At 35.1% G+C, this 17065-nt stretch overlaps 5 protein-coding genes across 5 annotated transcripts; 3 read left to right on the top strand and 2 right to left on the bottom strand.

The window, feature by feature from the left end:
• Positions 1-1855: 1855 nt before the first annotated feature.
• Positions 1856-3414, top strand: LOC114526449 (protein FAM32A-like). Its single transcript, XM_028548051.1, has 4 exons — positions 1856-1934; positions 2292-2436; positions 2559-2612; positions 2843-3414. Exons 1-4 carry the CDS (start codon positions 1861-1863, stop codon positions 2909-2911), a joined length of 342 nt encoding a protein of 113 aa, XP_028403852.1. The 5' UTR covers positions 1856-1860; the 3' UTR covers positions 2912-3414.
• Positions 3310-5001, bottom strand: LOC114526448 (nucleoporin nup211-like). The gene is made up of 2 exons (XM_028548049.1): positions 3966-5001; positions 3310-3676 (listed from the first exon to the last, which is right to left on the bottom strand). Exons 1-2 carry the CDS (start codon positions 4870-4872, stop codon positions 3354-3356), a joined length of 1230 nt encoding a protein of 409 aa, XP_028403850.1. The 5' UTR covers positions 4873-5001; the 3' UTR covers positions 3310-3353.
• A 635-nt stretch (positions 5002-5636) lies between these two features.
• LOC114526358 (AP-1 complex subunit mu-1-like) lies at positions 5637-10079 on the top strand. The gene is made up of 14 exons (XM_028547942.1): positions 5637-5825; positions 6299-6455; positions 6566-6633; positions 6755-6885; positions 7394-7538; positions 7691-7817; positions 7947-8089; positions 8322-8393; positions 8598-8687; positions 8918-8986; positions 9107-9161; positions 9461-9531; positions 9635-9710; positions 9966-10079. The coding sequence occupies exons 1-14, from the start codon at positions 5784-5786 to the stop codon at positions 9986-9988; spliced, it is 1269 nt and encodes a 422-aa protein (XP_028403743.1). The 5' UTR covers positions 5637-5783; the 3' UTR covers positions 9989-10079.
• A 467-nt stretch (positions 10080-10546) lies between these two features.
• On the bottom strand, positions 10547-13559 carry LOC114526357 (WD repeat-containing protein 18-like). The gene is made up of 10 exons (XM_028547941.1): positions 13231-13559; positions 12925-13035; positions 12611-12744; positions 12354-12504; positions 11950-12093; positions 11775-11833; positions 11474-11598; positions 11241-11395; positions 10984-11040; positions 10547-10883 (listed from the first exon to the last, which is right to left on the bottom strand). The coding sequence occupies exons 1-10, from the start codon at positions 13429-13431 to the stop codon at positions 10734-10736; spliced, it is 1287 nt and encodes a 428-aa protein (XP_028403742.1). The 5' UTR covers positions 13432-13559; the 3' UTR covers positions 10547-10733.
• Positions 13560-13864: 305 nt separating this feature from the next.
• Positions 13865-16854, top strand: LOC114526266 (kelch-like protein 17). Its single transcript, XM_028547814.1, has 4 exons — positions 13865-14899; positions 15111-15227; positions 15308-15610; positions 15778-16854. Exons 1-4 carry the CDS (start codon positions 13870-13872, stop codon positions 16068-16070), a joined length of 1743 nt encoding a protein of 580 aa, XP_028403615.1. The 5' UTR covers positions 13865-13869; the 3' UTR covers positions 16071-16854.
• Positions 16855-17065: the final 211 nt, after the last annotated feature.

The following is a 17065-nucleotide window of genomic DNA, read 5'->3' as shown; positions in this document are numbered from 1 at the left end:
AATGAAACTTTTCCATTAGCTGTGTATGGTTTACAAGATGTCTTCGGTGGCTATATTGTGTACCTGAAACTATGGAAGACAAGTCAAACTCTGAGAAGTCCAACATTCTAACATGATTCTAATTATAAACCAGTCAATCCAAAAGATTATATTATATTTTATGGTCGCGCCTATGTTCTCGTTTAGTTCACCCCTTTGCCTTTTCCACTGATTGGTTTACCCTAACGTGTGGGATCATCCTTGTAATTTCTATAGACTATAGCCTACTCCCATCTGCCTATCCTCACTGAACCGTTGCATCCAAGGTATTTCTCTATTCAACACCAGACAAAATAGGACTTTTGCTAATTGCTAGTATCTTTTTTATTTTCTTATCAATACTTTTAGTGTTATTTTCCATTTGTTGCACATTTTGTCAAAGTTCCTAGAGCGCCATGAACACTTGCAAATGGAACTTTAAGGAAGGCTGTTTTGACTGTGTAGGTAACACGCAACCAATCAACAAATGGCAGACGACAGAAGGAAATCTTAGGTTGGGACGGTTGAGGGGTATGGTAACATGGAATGTGCGATTTGAATGCATAAGTTTGGATCTCCTTACACGTCATCGGTTTGTTATTCGTTATCAAAGGCACCAAGTCGACTTGCAAGCATTTACGCACTGCATCCACCCAAATTTTACCATCTGAAGTGAACTTTTCGTACATTTTACCAAACTCTTGGCAGTAATGCTTAGCAAAACCAATAGCGTAAGGATGAGAGGTGTGTTCACAAGGGAACTGTTTCTCGAAACATTGACGATACCAGTCACATGTATTGCCACTTGGCGTGAAACACTCAGCTGGTAGTTTGCCTTGATCTGCGGAATAAGCTCTCTGAGCAATTGCCCCCGAGACTAGGCAGGTGATTGACACCAGTTTAAGGAAGAACAACGCCAGAGATCTGCTCATTTTGTTTAACCTAGTTCTGCTTCTAGTTTCTTGCTAAGCCAATAAAGGTGAACTTTTTCTACTGAGTTCTGTGTTCCGAATATCGTATTATATAGACACGACGTGATGATGAAGTTTGCACAATGCAAGATAGTGGCAAGCATATTTACTCATTTCAAAAGCTTTTCGCCTCAAGCAATCGGCAAGTATTTGCCTGAGTATCTTGTCCACAAGACGCCGGTAAGCAGCTGCTCACACAATATAGCCATACCGCAACGTAACGATTATCCTTGTTAACAATTTACATTTTATACTGATTTTTGTTCATTATCAACTTATGACTCAATGGCATTTTTCAGTCGAAAAGTTAAATGGTTACTATTCTCTAGGGTTTTAACATATTTACTCTCTTCCAGGGATTTTTTACCAAAATATCATGTCGAACTTTTCTACAATGACTGCTTTTTAAAAAGTACAAATAGGAATAATCCGAAAAAGGCTATATATAATATAATATCATATACTTGTTGCCAGAAACTTCTTGGCACATCTGAGTTTTTTAAAAAAGTCACTTAAGATAAAAAAGATTAAGCCAGCGATGTGCCTGAGTCAATACATTTATTAAACTAAAACGAAAAAGAAAAATAACATGGACATCTTTTCAATAATGTTCCAGATGAGTAAACAACTTAAAGAATTGCATTTTGCCTTCCTCGTTTATACATTTAACAGTTGATTAGGTGATTTCAGCTGTTCAATTTTTAAATTGTTTTTTTGCTGCGGAGTCCTAAATGTCTCTCTATGCACGCCGATATGTGGTTGGACCATCCCAGGATCACCCCCCCTGCCTTCCCGCTCTACTCTGAAAACGAAATTGAAGAGAATCAAGGAATTGAGTCTTGGTAGATGGAAACAGAATTAGAGGAACAAGATGTCGGACGCGTACGATGTTGTTGGTGGTTCGTTGAAGTTAAAAGGTGTCAAAGATGGAGGAGTTAAAAAAAAGTTAGATATTTTTAATAATAGTAAATCATGTATAATTAATAATTTCATCCCTTACCATAACTTTGGAAAGATAACGGGTCTGAAGGCAACTAATACCTATTAAAGTCAGGTTCCACAGTCCCTGTGTCAGTGATCATGTTTGAAAACATTATATTTTGAAGTTCACTGATAAAAATCACTGTTAAAGTATAGGTAGTAAATAATGTTTAGAGTTTTATTTGTAGAAGTTAGGTTTCCGTCTTTCGTTGAATAAATGATAGCAAAGGAAGATAACATAACAGGAATATTCTGACAAGGCCAAAGGCAAAGAGAACATAATTTTCTTTATATATATCACACTGTTATATCCCTAAATAGAAAAAAGAAAAGCAAGGAAAAGAAAGAAAAAGCAAAGAATATAGATGTTCCAAGACAAGATGATAAGGCATCGGAAATGATATCCAAGCCAAAGGATAAAAGAACACCAGCTCAGATTGCTTTTCATAGAATACAAGAAAAAAGAGTGAGTAAAATTACAAGTGACAAAGTGATTCTTTAGGCAAATTTGGTGTTTAATTGTGCTTCTTATAGAATAAATATGTACTAATTGGACTGGAATGTGATGTTATATCATTGTCTTTTCAGGCAGCTGACAGAATTTTATCTAAAGCATCTCAAAGTCATAAAGAACGTGTTGCAGTGAGTTGAACCAGGAATACACTATTCATTACCACCACAACTTTGAGTGGCAATGTCTTATGGCAACTTTCCATCAAATGTTGTATAAAACTGCCTCATACAGACCAGACTCTGAAAGGTGTTTTTAGGCAGTTGTTATGCCAAATGAGTAAATACTATGCTTCCTAAAAGAATAATTTTATTCATTTCACTATTATATTATTCTCAGCAAGCTTGTACATATTTTGCAGGAGTTTAATGAAAGACTGGATAAGTTAACTGAACATTATGATATTCCAAAAGTCAGTTGGACCAAGTAAATCAAAGGGAATATTGGTGGATATTCATTGTTGTGGAATATATTGATGGAATATATTGTTTCAACATACTGATTTTCGGTCAAATGCAAAAAAAGAAGCTGCTATAAATAGGGATTAAAGGATTGAGTTTGTAAAATTTAATTATATTATGACTTTGTTGGAGGAGTGCATGTATTGTGCTAATAGTAATCAAGAAATGGATTGAGTGCAACTATTGTAAATATATGTCTTAATTATTTTTTAAATCTTGTACATTTTTCACATGGTAAAAATAGGGATTAAAGGATTGAGTTTGTAAAATTTAATCATATTATGACTTTGTCGGAGGAGTGCATGTATGGTGCTAATAGTAATCAAGAAATGGATTGAGTGCAACTATTGTAAATATATGTCTTAATTATTTTTTAAATCTTGTACATTTTTCACATGGTAACTATCATAACTAAAATGTATCGTCAAGTTTTAGATTAGGAGCTAAATTTTGAATCATTATTTTAGCTCTCTCCTTGCTATTTCTAATTGTTTTAATTGTTTCTTCTATCAGTGTCAATTTGTCTTTTTCTTCGTCATAGCTCTTTTCTAAAGCATGACAATTGGATGAAGATTCTTTTACGAGTTCCTCGTTTTGATGAAATTCTAATTCTAACTCTTTTATCTTATTTTGAACATCACTGTTTTCCTTTTCTAGCTTTCTCGCCACTCTTTTTTCTTTTAAAATATCCTCTGTTATGGATTCCATGGAGTTTAATATCCTGTCTGCTTCATCTATTAAAAAAAGGTTTTCCAGATTTTAATTTAAACATTGTATAGAGTGAACATGTTTCTAGTATAGTCTCAAAATATCATAGGTTTAGTATATCACCTGTTTTCATTTAAATACTAGATAATTGTACTTATTTGCTGAAAAAATGTACTTATAAAATGTGATTGATAGAAGAGAAAATAATTTCTTTCATTTGCAAACTTTTCAATATTGTAACAACACATGCTTGGAAACAAGCATGCTTGGCCCTTCAGAAGGTAATTGAAGACCACCAAAAGGGGTTAGAAATACCTGCTAAACCTTCACATCTTAAATTCAAATTCTGATATTCCTCAACATATTTTCTTGTCTGTTCTTCTAATTGATGAAGTCTTTCTTTCTCTTGTTTCTTTCTGAAGTCTTCAATAATCTGTTGCATGACTGTATTTGGTGCTGTTGAGAATACCTCTGACTGACATTGTGGGCACTTGGAGTACTCTGAAACACATATCTGACAAAATGTGTGTCCACAAGGTATGATTGCCACTGGAGAATGGGGTGAAGCCATTAGGTTGTGACAACCTGAACATATATGACTTGACATTGGTTTTTCACTTTTATGACCAGTTGCAACCGGTTCATTTGTTTCCTGTCTTTTCTGCTCTTTCACTTGCAACCGTTCCGCTATTTTATCGGCAAGATTATTAAACGAATCCGCTCCTAGCTCAGTTGTAGTACGATTATTGTTCAACGAACTATACTGATTACCAACTGGAGAATTTGGAGCCCTGGTGGACTTATGCTGTCCATCATCATATCCTGCGATAGAAGTTTCAGATCGTCGCGATTCGCGGGAGCGATTGCTGTCAAGGTTACGTTTATTATTTAAAGAAGGCGGAGAACCGTAACCAGATTCTCTAGACAATAAATCTCTGCTACTGCTACCACCGCGACTATTTTTTCCCCCATGCTTTCTACTTGACACCTGGTAATCGTCCTTAGATATCCATGCTAGACTATTGTTTTTACTCCCATTATCATTAGTTTGTTTTTTTCTTGATTGAAGACCATTAGACGGTGACCGAGAAGATTTTTTGGAGCTGTCTGAGTGTTTCGCAGATTCCCTCTCTTCCATCCATAATCTTTGTCGTTCTTTCATTTTACGAACTTTTTCGGATATATTTTCATCTGTTTTATGCCCTGCTGGCTTACGCGACATTCTCACTTTCTAAGGACACGTTTACGTATGACCTGTGGTATGGCACAGTGTGAAATAAAACGTTGCTATGTGTCAAGATGCGTAGTATAAACAATAGGATAACAACGGCTAATCGTTCGCCATCTTGGAACTTTATCCATGGGTATGACGTATTATCTATGGACCATGGGTTCCCATTACTTACCGATCCGTGATTAAGCCAGTGATTAGCACACTGGATTAATTAATTAATCAAGTAATTAACATCAAAAGTAATTTTTCTTCATTGATTCCGTGTGCATAAAAAAACACTCAATATTCATGAATATTCGCTTTAGTCGCTCTCTATAGTCGAACAAGAAGCTCGAACAAGAGAAATTGAGTATTCATGAATATGTTGCGTTTTTTTATACACCCTGTATAATCAAAAGCAGCCCAGAAATTATTGGTACTTACTCTAAATTTGCGCTTACTTACTCTAAATTTACTCTAAATTTGTGCTTACTCTAAATTTTGCTTTTGTACTTACTGAAATTTCAGGTAGGGAAGAGAATATTTGTTAGTACAAAAATAAACACTTCTCCTTGATTTTGTTTGCAAACTTATTTCTTTGATGATTTACATGATATATTCATAATATTATCATTGATGATATCTATTATCTATGGCGACAACAGTGGGCGACAACAGTGGGCATATCCCCCCGGTTGCATCAAATCAGTCATCAAATATAGAACTTTTGTAGTGGAAGCTTTTTAGCTCTTCCTCAGGACTTTGACCGTGCATATGAGTGGTTGATGGTTCCTGTGCAGAAGTTGTACAATTTAATGTTATTTTACATTGTCAATTTAATGCATTTGTTGCCGTTTGATTGAAATACTAAAGTCTGTGATAAAGTCAAGATATATAGATTATCACAAACAGATTTAAACATGTCCATGTCAGCTGTTTTTATCCTGGATGTTAAAGGAAAGGTGGGTTTCAAAAATTCAAAACATTTACTTTTTTGTGTGTAGCGATATTATAATTCTTGAAAGGCTTAAGCTTTTTAATTCAATTTTATACAGTAATTTTTTAACACACCATCTATCAGGATAGTATTAAATACTGTATAAAAATTGGTATGCATCCTTCCTAAAAGAGAAAATAAGATAATTTGGAAGAGGAGGCTTGGTTCCTTGCAGTGTCAGATTGTTATTAATTTCCTTAAGTACATGCCAATTTTGACATCTGATTGATATATTGCATCAAAAATCATTAGTCTATTAATTAGGTAATGAATCAGTATGAAGCTGACTTGACTGTCCAAGAATGTTTGGGAAGGATCAAATATTCTTCTGTATACCACCACCAGAGATTCCAGTTGGAGGGTGTATAGTAAAAATAAATATGTGGCAAAATAGAGTTCAGTTTTAAAGACTAGATATCAATTGCAATTTTCCCATAGGTCCTTATATCAAGAAATTATCGTGGAGATTTAGAGATGTCTGTGATAGAAAAGTTTTTTCCATTGGTTTTGGATCGTGAGGATGAAGGCAATTCGTCTCCAATTATAATTCACGAGAGCGCTACATTTACTTATATAAAACATCATAATCTTTATGGTAGGCATATTGATATATTTATCATCTCTAAATCTTGTCAACTTTTGTTTATTAACTTACTTAATCAAGCATGCACTTACATTTCTTGGTCTATATACTTTGATTTATAGTTGTTGCCACAACAAAGAAGAATGCAAATGTAGCATTGATCTTTTCCTTTTTACATAAGTTAGTGAAGGTAAGCAACAATGTAAAATAATGCCTTCCCTTAAATGGAGATAACAGCATGGAAAAGGTGACATTTATCTGTAGATGATTTGTGACATGTATCATATTCACATTATATTCCAATATTCTAGGTATTCATGGAATATTTCAAAGAAATGGAGGAAGAAAGTATCAGGGATAATTTTGTAATTATTTATGAACTCATGGATGAGCTTATGGACTTTGGCTACCCACAATTTACGGAGAGCAAGATTTTACAAGAGTATGTGACATAAGTTTATTAATGAAGGCAGAGGAATCACTTCTGTATCTATATACTATTGTCAGTTTCAATATTGTTTTGTAACCAGCTGATCTGAGATCATGACGTCATGAGGCGTCTCGACAAAACTGAGTTATCATACACCTGGTGTTATTTGTCAATTTTCTTTTAACTAATAGTATAATGGGCGAAAAATTCAAATTCTAATTTACAGTCGGGAAAAAATAAACGTGTTTTCACATAAATATAATAAAATTACTTGGTATTTTCAAGTGTCGAAGTCATATGCAATGAAGGAAATGATAATTCAGTTTTGTCGAAGATCTGGCTTTTGATTGGTTGATTTTTATACCCAGATCAGCTGGAAGTAGCTAAATAGGTAGTTTAAACTTTCAAGCCACAGTCTATTGCTCTTGGTGTCCTGTTTTCTACCCAGGTTTTACCTGAGTTCTATTGTCAACATTAGCTCCAAAATTGACTGTTGTTATATGATATTATATTTTTACAGATATATCACTCAGGAAGGTCATAAACTTGAAGTAGCTCCACGTCCACCAGAGGCATTAACTAATGCAGTTTCATGGAGAGGACAGGGGATTAAATATAGGAAGAATGAAGTCTTCTTAGATGTCATTGAATCTGTTAATTTATTGGTAACTGTCCTACAATTTCTTGCAGTACATTTTTGTACTAAAATCCTCTGTAGAAATAGATATCAATGTAGTCTGTTTTAACATAATTGTGATATTACATTTGTAGTCAGAAAACCATCCATTTATTGCCATGTTTTCATGTGTTTTTGTAGGTCAACTCTAATGGAAATGTGCTTCAAAGTGAAATAGTTGGAGCGGTGAAGCTCAGATGCTATCTGTCAGGAATGCCTGAGTTAAGACTCGGGTTAAATGACAAAATACTTTTTGAAAACACAGGCCGTAAGTATAATTCTTTTCCTTTTGTATGTTGCAATTACATGCAGAATATTTATGATGAAAAGGTTAAATATTCTTTTCTCTTGCACCTGCCAGTTGAAAACATATCCATGTCTTTGTGTTTCTGTGCAGGTGGTAAAAGTAAAGCAGTTGAACTGGAAGATGTCAAATTTCATCAATGTGTCCGACTATCAAGATTTGATAATGACAGAACTATTTCATTTATCCCTCCTGATGGGGAATTTGAGTTGATGTCATATCGCCTAAACACACATGTAAGTAGGTATATTATATATAATATGTTTAAAGATACTAGCTTCATCTTATTTTACTGAAGCCACTTCTTTATGAGAGTAATTGAAAATTTAAATCCAATTTACATACTATGTGTTCACTTTGCATGCTTATTTGAATATTTTACATAATATATTGAATACAATTTTTTTATATTATTACAATTTTTTTAATATTAATTTGCCTATTTTTTATTTTTTGCTTGATGTCAAGGTGAAACCATTGATTTGGATTGAATCTGTCATCGAGAGGCACTCCCATAGCAGGGTGGAGTACATGATTAAAGTTAGTATTTGCAGTATATCTTTTCTCTTGACAAACCAGATCATTATTTTGTAGGTGTAGTTTTCTCTAACAATATGCAACATTCAACTGGGATATCCAAGATAATTTTGTGCCTTGGTCTTTGAGTACCGTGTTTCTTTACCTTATGCAGAGAATTGATAAATATATAATCGATCTTACCATGATGTTCACCTGTTTTTATAGGCTAAGAGTCAATTCAAAAGACGTTCGACAGCCAATAATGTTGAGATTCAGATTCCTGTACCTGCTGATGCTGATTCGCCAAAATTTAAGGTGATTTTTTTTATGTGTATATGTCTAAATTATGCATCCATCACTCGTCTATTAGTAATTATATTCTAAAAAGAACACCACGCGAATTTTTAAAGTATTTTAATAATCTAATCCTTCATTCTCCTAACCAGCTACACACATATTTTTCTTCAATGCGACTGATTTTTATGTTGATCCATCGTATTAGTTGGCTTGTGCTTGATTTGTTTGATAATTGAAATTCAATATAGACAACGGTGGGAACAGTGAAATACGCTCCAGAGACCAACGTCATTGTCTGGAATATAAAATCATTCCCAGTAAGTCTTATTTAATGTGTTATAGTCAATCACTCTTCATCTAACTGTTTGACTTTTACCTCCTCCATATCACTTCCCCGATAGAATTTATCTTTATTCACTATGGTTTGCAAATTCTAGGGTGGAAAAGAATTCTTAATGAGAGCTCATTTTGGTCTCCCAAGCGTTGAAGCAGGTAAGGCTATTTCAATGCACGCAAGCCAGAGCACGCAGCCCATCTCGTAGCTAGGCCCTGGGGATGAGGATGATGCAGCCTAGGTTTCGAATACTAAGCCAATACAGGGCTGGTTGTATTAATCAGCTTTAAAACATTAGCTTCAACATAGTCCCATAGTATTGAATTGCTAATCGTATTTTAACCACTCATAACGTAGTTGAGAGTTTTATACAACTGGTCCTAAATTTACGTAACTTTTATACTGTACAGTATATGCTAGTTTGTTAGATTAAATTAATATTCTTTGATATTTACAGAGGAATCACAGGGAAATCCTCCAATTAAAGTAAAATTTGAAATTCCATACTTCACTGTATCTGGTATACAGGTTAGTGTTACCAAACTCATCTCTCTTAGTTTCTTCGCGGTATAATAAGTAGCATGCAGTAACCTAACCGAATTCTAACCAAATAACGATGATTCGTTCCAAGGTTCGATATCTTAAGATTATCGAAAAGAGTGGTTACCAAGCTTTACCGTGGGTCCGCTACATCACACAAAATGGAGGTAATTTTTAGCAGCCTAAGGCCCGTTCACGTGATCCAACTTTGTCGCATCCAATTCACTTCTGGCGTATGGAATAAAGTTTGTTACGGACAAAAGCAGTAAGCATTGGTTTCACTGTGGTTTCAGTGGAATTGCAAGTCAATTGACTATAAAACATCCATCAAAAGTGAATTGGATCCCACAAAATTGGATCGTGTGAACAGACCTTTATACCCCCGATCATTTCCCAGATAACGAAAATTTTTTTACTTACAGATTACCAACTGCGTACGACGTAATTTATACCAACGATGATCTCTTCTCATCGATAATAAGACTAATATTGATATTGAGAATTTACAAATTTATTCCTCGTTTATACGCTAGGTTCGCGTCCCTATTAAATAGTAACGGACAAATATAATTTGACATTTTTTGATCGAGGGTAATTAGAATTTTTGGTACAATATTGTGACTTGTGTACAATTCTAAACATATCACAGTTCGTATGAATGGAAACACTTCCTGATTACTTTGAGTCATCTCACTTAATTCTTTAGAGTTGTCGCATGTATTTGTATAACTTTAATTATCTTACAGTTTCTATAGGAGTTTAATACCTCTTGCATTTTTAAAACGCTTTAAAAACACTATCCTTACTACTCCCGTTTATGTTTAAGCCGCCTTATTAACACTTTGAATAATTGCATCGGCCTTGTCTAGAAAAAGTCCCCCTAATGAAGAATCATTTCCGTTGAACTTTAGTTATATTAGACAATTCTTGCCAATTTCATGAATTTAAAAATCAAATTTGAAAATTGTAAAACTTCAATACTTGTAAGTCAAATAAATTTACAAAAAGTTGCATCTTAACTGTTGTTTATTTCGACCGTATATAAAGATATTCCGTTGTTTTTGCCATTGTGGTTGGTTTTCAGCTCTCGATGTGTTTCAGGGACATCGTGCTGACCAGGTTTTGGAAGATTACTCATCACATTGCATCACAATCTATTAAAACAAACCCAACGTACTTTCTTCGATTGATTATTGTGATTGTTCTCGCACTTCGGAAAGCAATTCCTCTACTGCAAACTTGTAAAGAGCTTGATTCAGTTGTTTGGAGTCCTTCAGCTGTTCATTCAATTCAGTTTTATTGAGTACTTTCTCATCACCACACAACTCATCATCACAATTCTAGGAAACGTTATTAGCCATTAGCCATTTACGAGCATTTACTATTCATTGTTCCTCAACTTTATCGACATAAGACATCTCATCGAAATACATTCAGTACCTCTCTCAATACGCACTCTAATAAATGATCGCGAGATGCTTGTTTTTCATGCCCATTCTAGATATGAAAAAATATATTTCAGACCAGGTAAAATAATCTTAGTTGAATCAAAGCACGAAATTCAGAACGTGGGGAAAGAGGCAGTGCCATTTAGACCTTCTTTAATGTGTGGCTTGGCAACGCCAACGTTATCCCAAATCTTGCTGAAATGGTTATTTATCATTACAGCACAACTGAGGAAGTTGGATTCTACTGACCTTTCTCTCAAAAATTTTGATAGGAACTTTTTCCTCTTGCGAGGAAAAGTCGTGAAGACTTCTCTTGAAAGTTCCAAGAACTGGTAATGATGGTTTAGAGCGTTTGATGTCAAAATTTTGAAAATGGGGATAGATTCGTACGTTTTCCACGCTACCTAAGTTAACACAATTTTAACTGAGTTTGAAAGAAGGAAAAAGAAAATGCAGAGATAATTTTGGCATAAATCCTGTACCTTTGTGTTCTAAGACTCTTAAACATTGTTTACTTGAGACATCCCAAACTCTAGCAGTACAGTCTTTTGATCCTGACAATAATGTAGAGCCATCCATTGACAATGACAGACTATTAACTTGCAAGCTGAAAAAAATTGAAAATTATTGGTGTTTAGTTACTGTCTAATGTAAAGATACAGTTATAGACAACATTTCCATTGGCTTGAATATGCTTGAACTGATATAATCACCCAAATTTTCAAGTCTCAATGCTGCATCTATGCAAAACTACAAAAATGACCATCTCCGTTTCATACTGACCTGTGACCAACATAACATTGTGCACCAGTGTGTTCATCTAAATTTTCTCTTTCCATTGTCTGTGCAAGTGGAAACATTTTCTATTACAAACTCAGATGAATGGAACTACAAACTCATAAGGAATTTGCATGGCACATGATGACAAAATCAAATTGGCCAATAATGAACACCACACCTGAGAGAATAAACAAACAGAGTATATTTTCCCATCCATCCCTCCTGCAAACAGTCTGTATTCAGCCGCATCCATGACAACAGATATAATTGCAACATCATAAATGAATGAACGTAGCAGATGACCAGTAGAGAGATCCCAAAGCTTAAATAAAATATAATTATATTATTAATTTTCCATCTGTGTATGTAATGACAAAACTAGGCTATATTCTGCACAATGCAAGGCTTCTGTCATGTTAACAGAACTGTGAATAAATGTCTTCATCAAGCAATTCAACTTGTTTACATCTTCCATTTGTTTTGCAAAGATGTAAAGATTATTCTCACCACTGACCAGAGAAGCTAGTCCCATTTTACTGGGGTGGCCGTACAAATTTCTTTGTATAAAAAAATCAAATATACCTTGCAAGTGTGATCCAAAGATGAGGTTGCAACTCTTGAATATTTTCCACCACAACCAACATGAATTGATGTGATTGGCAAAGAGTGACTTGACCAGGTGTATTTGGGTGTTATAGTTTCAACTTCAAAACCACGAGAATGTGACAACACTCTGAAAAGTTGACAAGAAATAATACCTTATAATTTGCATTGCAGGATTAATTCATCAGGCTTGCTACAACACATCATATGATATCAAAAAAATTGTTATACACTACCTTACCAAGGGCCATACTGAGACTAAATTGTCATCAGCCCCTGAGATAAGATATGAGCTATCATCTGTGAAATTTAGGCATGTGATTGGTTGAAAATGCTTTGATAAAGTACATAACAGGTTACCAGTTCCAACCTGTAGAATAAAAATCCTCTCAAAAAATGCTATAATTTGCCTGTTGTAAAAGAACTTCTTTTTCTATTGTTCCTTTTTTTCTAAACAAATCCAGGCGAGTGAGGTATAGAATGCCTTGAAAATGGTTTAATCCACAAAGTTAAATCAACCACAAATATACTTTTATTCAAACTTATTTACCTGCCAGATATAGATTATCTCAGAACAAGCTACTGCACAAAACAATCCATTGGGAGAGACAGCCAATGCTGTTGGAGTGGCTGGACACATAATTTTGCAATGCATTTGTTCCTAAAATATATATAATTTATGTAGTGGAAAAAATTCCAAATTATGAGATATCATATTCTAGTTCTTCAAACACATTTCATGCCCCCAAAAGGTTATGTTTTAATACTCTAAGAAATAGGGGGTGGGGGGAGGAACATTGTGCCGCAATGCCCTTCTGGCACAGCAGCTCTTGCTTTGACATCACACCAGACATACCTTGCTGATATCCCATACATGTAAGAAAGGTTTGTTGATTTGGGCTGCTAGAATGTAACTTTGAGAAAACAATGTCAAACATTTTCTTGGGCATACACCATGTTTATATGCTTTCAACTGCATCCAACTTGCAGTCTCCCAACATAAAACACATGGACTTTCTGAACCATTGTCAGTTGTTAGAGCTATTTCTTCCGACATCTTGAAACAATTCAGATCATTATCTGTGGGGCGTTGTTTATCACTCACATAACAGTATCTGCTGCAACATTACAGTAGAGAGGCATGAGCTGAATTGTTACTCTTGCGTCTTGGCACGTGTAGCTCGGACTAGCTCATCTATATCTTTTTTATATGACGTACTCGCGGCTAAGGATTGAGCAAGAATGCAGGATTGAAACTTAACTTTTCAAGTGATTTAATTGTGTTTACTGTATGGCTTTTGTAACAAAGATATCGTGAAATTTAGGCACAGATGATTTACAGCGCATAGCGTAATAAACGTATTAATAAAATCTCAATAACATTCGTGTAAAGCATCATCATTATAAGTTGGTGGATCTTAAGGATAAGATTTCAATACGTCATGTAAGAAGCAATATAATTGTCATATTGTGCTACAACGAAACAAAGTTTTAAATGTCAAAGATGGAAGAGCAACTTTGTCTGGAAGAGAATCACTCTCTATCTATTTTAAACGCTTTAAATGACTTCAGAGAGGACAAATTCTTATGTGATCTTGTGCTGCTGGTGCAGAAAAAGGAAATGTATTGTCATAGAAACGTCTTGGCAGCTGGTAGTCCATATTTTCGTGGCATGTTTTCAACCAAGATGAAAGAAAATATGGAAAGCAAGCCAGTTATATTAAACGATTTGACTGTAGAAATAATGGAACAAATTTTAGCTTTTTTGTACACTGGGCAAGTTCTGATAACGGCTGAGAATGTTAAAGACATTGTTGCTGCTGCAAACTACTTTCTAATGGATAATTTGAAAGAAACTTGTTGCCAATATTTAAAGAAGAACTTAAAACCTTCAAATTGTTTGGGAATAGAAGCTATTGCAGAGCAATTTGGTTGCGATGAACTAAAACAATCAACACACCAGTATATATTAGATAACTTTGTTGAAGTTTCTCATTGCAAAGAATTTGTGTCACTTTGTTGTGAGCGACTCCTTGAACTTCTATCGAATGATGAAACAAATGTTGAAAAGGAAGAGCAGATTTATGAAGCGCTCATGACTTGGGCTAAAACTGACAAGGACCAACTTGAACGGGTCAAAGAGTTAGAAAATCTCTTGTGTATGGTGCGGTTTCCATTGATGTCACCATATTACATTGCTGACCATGTTGAGAAGGATGAAATTGTCACTTCCACATCATGTTGTAGCTCATTGTTGCTAGAGGCCAAGAATTATCATCTTTTGCCTGATAGGCGCCACCTACTAGATAACTACCGAACTCGACTTAGGAAATCGATGGGTTTGGTAAATGTTATTATTGGCGCAGGCGGTATTGAGAAAGGTCAAGTCAAGCATACTACATTCTGTTTTCTTCCACAGCGAAATACGTGGTTCTATCTTACACCAATGTCTACTGCTAGGTGTCGTCATGGCCTTGCAGTTATGGGAGAGTTTGTATATGCTGTGGGTGGGCAATCACGAGAAGGTTTGTATATCAACTAAGTTTGCATGACTGGTATAAGAATGCAGTTTCTAATTTACCAGGCCTAAACTGATTTTAGCACACAGTCAATGCGTCTTTGATCGAACGCATTGATAAGCAAATGCATGCATTCATCATCAATGCCAAATCAATGATACTATGGGGTCGTTAGACAAGTCTAATTTATTGACAATGCTTCTAATATGTGTTAAAGGTTCTGCTCAAAGTTCATTGAACAATGTTGAACGTTATGATCCAAGAACAAACACTTGGGCACCAGTTGCCCCTATGATGAAGAAAAGAAGTTTGTTGAATGTTGCTGTCCTAGATGGTAAATAATTTTTTTCATATTTACAAAGACAATATCATAATAGTAAGGCAAACCAAATGTTCATGCTAAAATATTTGTAGGAACAATGTATGCTGTTGGTGGTTGTGATGAAAATAACGTACGTCAGAATACAGTTGAGAAATATTGTCCAGGTACCGACACCTGGACTATGATCTGCCCGATGGCGTCAACTCGTAGTAGCGCATGCGTAGTGGGGTGTTTTGGCCTTTATGTGATTGGTGGCGTTAATTTCTATGGCATGTCGCTGAATTCAGTTGAGAAGTATGATCCAAGTACAGATACCTGGTGCGAGGTGTCATCATTAACCAACAAACGTGCCAGTGCATGTGGGGCATTTTGCAATGGAAAGATTTATGTTATTGGTAAGCTTGTATGTTTTATTCATGCATTTAGACACATTAGAGAGAAAGGTAATTGTTTCCATGTCTGTGCTACTTTTTTTCTGCATAGAGTATAGAGCAAGCTTGGACCCAGGGTAATTACCCTGCTCCCCATCTTTTTCAATAACTCACCAGTGTTATCTACATAGGTGGCTGGGATGGTACAAGTCATTTGAACTCAGGGGAAGTATATTCACCCGAACTTGATGAATGGGATCATATTCCTCATGCCAATACTGCGCGATGGGATGCCGGGATCGCTGTGGATGATAATAAAGTTTATATTGTTGGTGGGTGTGACCGCAATGCATTGTGTACATCGGAAACTGAATGTTTCGATTCCGAAAAGAACGAATGGTCAATTGTGGCATCGCTGCCTTTCGCTATTCATGGTTTAAAATGCAGCAGCATACCCGTCGCAAACAAGTTTTTCACAAAGTAATTTGACCCCTACAATCAGTAGGTTCTGCAGTTGTTGTGTGAATACAGCTAATGAATTCGTTTTTGCCAAAGCTGGGCTTTCGTTCATATCGCCAGCTTGGTCCAAAGTTTAGGTTGAAACTGACCTCGCAAAAAGGGGAGCAGCGAGGGAGACTAGCCGGTTTCTAACAAACAAAATTTTTGTGCGAATGTGACTGAACAACGTCAAAGTCGTTATATATATTGTAGCACCGATCTACTCTCTTGCTTATTAAATTTTTGTGTTGTAAAAAGGTTTAATGCTGACGATATCTCATAAAGACTTTAAGATCTGTATCTAAAAACATATATCAAAACGAAAGAACTCCGATATCTATATCATCGTCACGCAAACTTAAGATTTAGTCACCGAGACCAAAATCATTGTCAAACCAAATAACTATTTTAGAAGCGGGCTCAGATCGTTTAGGTGGAGGAAAATAACGTAAAGTGATTGTGAAACTATTTACTAAGTAGCATTACAGTGTAAGTGGTATACAGGAAGAGTAGAAGTTCTTTGGAAGCTCTGGGACCGTTATCGGTCTTGGTGCCTAGTAAGTTAATAACTTCTGAAGAACTTGTATTTTTCTGGTCAATCTTCGTAGTATTGTCAGTTTGTAAATAGTTTCGAATTTCATATCGTCAATGACATTATACCATTTACATCCTTTCACCCAAAATTTTTATAACTTAAAATTTTAGTTCGCAAAATGGTGTTATAAGGTTATCGGAGTTCTTTTATATTGCATGACATTATCTGCAGAAAAACAGGAAGAAGATATAAAAATGTTAAATGTTGTTATAAAGATATGTATAGAACACTAAATATAGTACATTATTTATGAATAGATTATCCAGTTTTAATTCCCGATTTCTGATCTTATATTGGTCATTGTATTCTTCATTACATATTATCCTGGTTTGGTCTTGCCATTCTCTTTGAGATTTTTAGGGCCTAAAGAAATCGAATAAAATGGA

Source organism: Dendronephthya gigantea, unplaced genomic scaffold (assembly GCF_004324835.1).
Source record: "Dendronephthya gigantea isolate DGI-Jeju-01 unplaced genomic scaffold, DenGig_1.0 000038F, whole genome shotgun sequence".
Classification (NCBI taxonomy): domain Eukaryota; kingdom Metazoa; phylum Cnidaria; class Anthozoa; order Malacalcyonacea; family Nephtheidae; genus Dendronephthya; species Dendronephthya gigantea.
This window is presented reverse-complemented; position numbering and strand designations above follow the sequence as displayed.

What these genes read in the sequence shown, in the direction of transcription:
- LOC114526449 (XM_028548051.1), top strand. Translation starts at nt 1,861, where the DNA reads ATGTCGGACGCGTACGATGTTGTTGGTGGTTCGTTGAAGTTAAAAGGT. An exon ending in GATGGAGGAGTTAAAAAAAA is followed by an intron (nt 1,935 to 2,291) that starts GTTAGATATTTT and finishes ATCCCTAAATAG; the next exon opens with AAAAAAGAAAAGCAAGGAAA. An exon ending in GTCATAAAGAACGTGTTGCA is followed by an intron (nt 2,613 to 2,842) that starts GTGAGTTGAACC and finishes CATATTTTGCAG; the next exon opens with GAGTTTAATGAAAGACTGGA.
- LOC114526448 (XM_028548049.1), bottom strand. Translation starts at nt 4,872, where the DNA reads ATGTCGCGTAAGCCAGCAGGGCATAAAACAGATGAAAATATATCCGAA. An exon ending in AAGATGTGAAGGTTTAGCAG is followed by an intron (nt 3,677 to 3,965) that starts GTATTTCTAACC and finishes TTTTTTTAATAG; the next exon opens with ATGAAGCAGACAGGATATTA.
- LOC114526358 (XM_028547942.1), top strand. Translation starts at nt 5,784, where the DNA reads ATGTCCATGTCAGCTGTTTTTATCCTGGATGTTAAAGGAAAG. An exon ending in TTTTACATAAGTTAGTGAAG is followed by an intron (nt 6,634 to 6,754) that starts GTAAGCAACAAT and finishes CCAATATTCTAG; the next exon opens with GTATTCATGGAATATTTCAA. An exon ending in TTGAATCTGTTAATTTATTG is followed by an intron (nt 7,539 to 7,690) that starts GTAACTGTCCTA and finishes GTGTTTTTGTAG; the next exon opens with GTCAACTCTAATGGAAATGT.
- LOC114526357 (XM_028547941.1), bottom strand. Translation starts at nt 13,431, where the DNA reads ATGTCGGAAGAAATAGCTCTAACAACTGACAATGGTTCAGAAAGTCCA. An exon ending in ATGTATGGGATATCAGCAAG is followed by an intron (nt 13,036 to 13,230) that starts GTATGTCTGGTG and finishes TATATATTTTAG; the next exon opens with GAACAAATGCATTGCAAAAT. An exon ending in CTTTGGATCACACTTGCAAG is followed by an intron (nt 12,094 to 12,353) that starts GTATATTTGATT and finishes ATTTTATTTAAG; the next exon opens with CTTTGGGATCTCTCTACTGG.
- LOC114526266 (XM_028547814.1), top strand. Translation starts at nt 13,870, where the DNA reads ATGTCAAAGATGGAAGAGCAACTTTGTCTGGAAGAGAATCACTCTCTA. An exon ending in GGGTGGGCAATCACGAGAAG is followed by an intron (nt 14,900 to 15,110) that starts GTTTGTATATCA and finishes TATGTGTTAAAG; the next exon opens with GTTCTGCTCAAAGTTCATTG. An exon ending in GAATGTTGCTGTCCTAGATG is followed by an intron (nt 15,228 to 15,307) that starts GTAAATAATTTT and finishes AAATATTTGTAG; the next exon opens with GAACAATGTATGCTGTTGGT.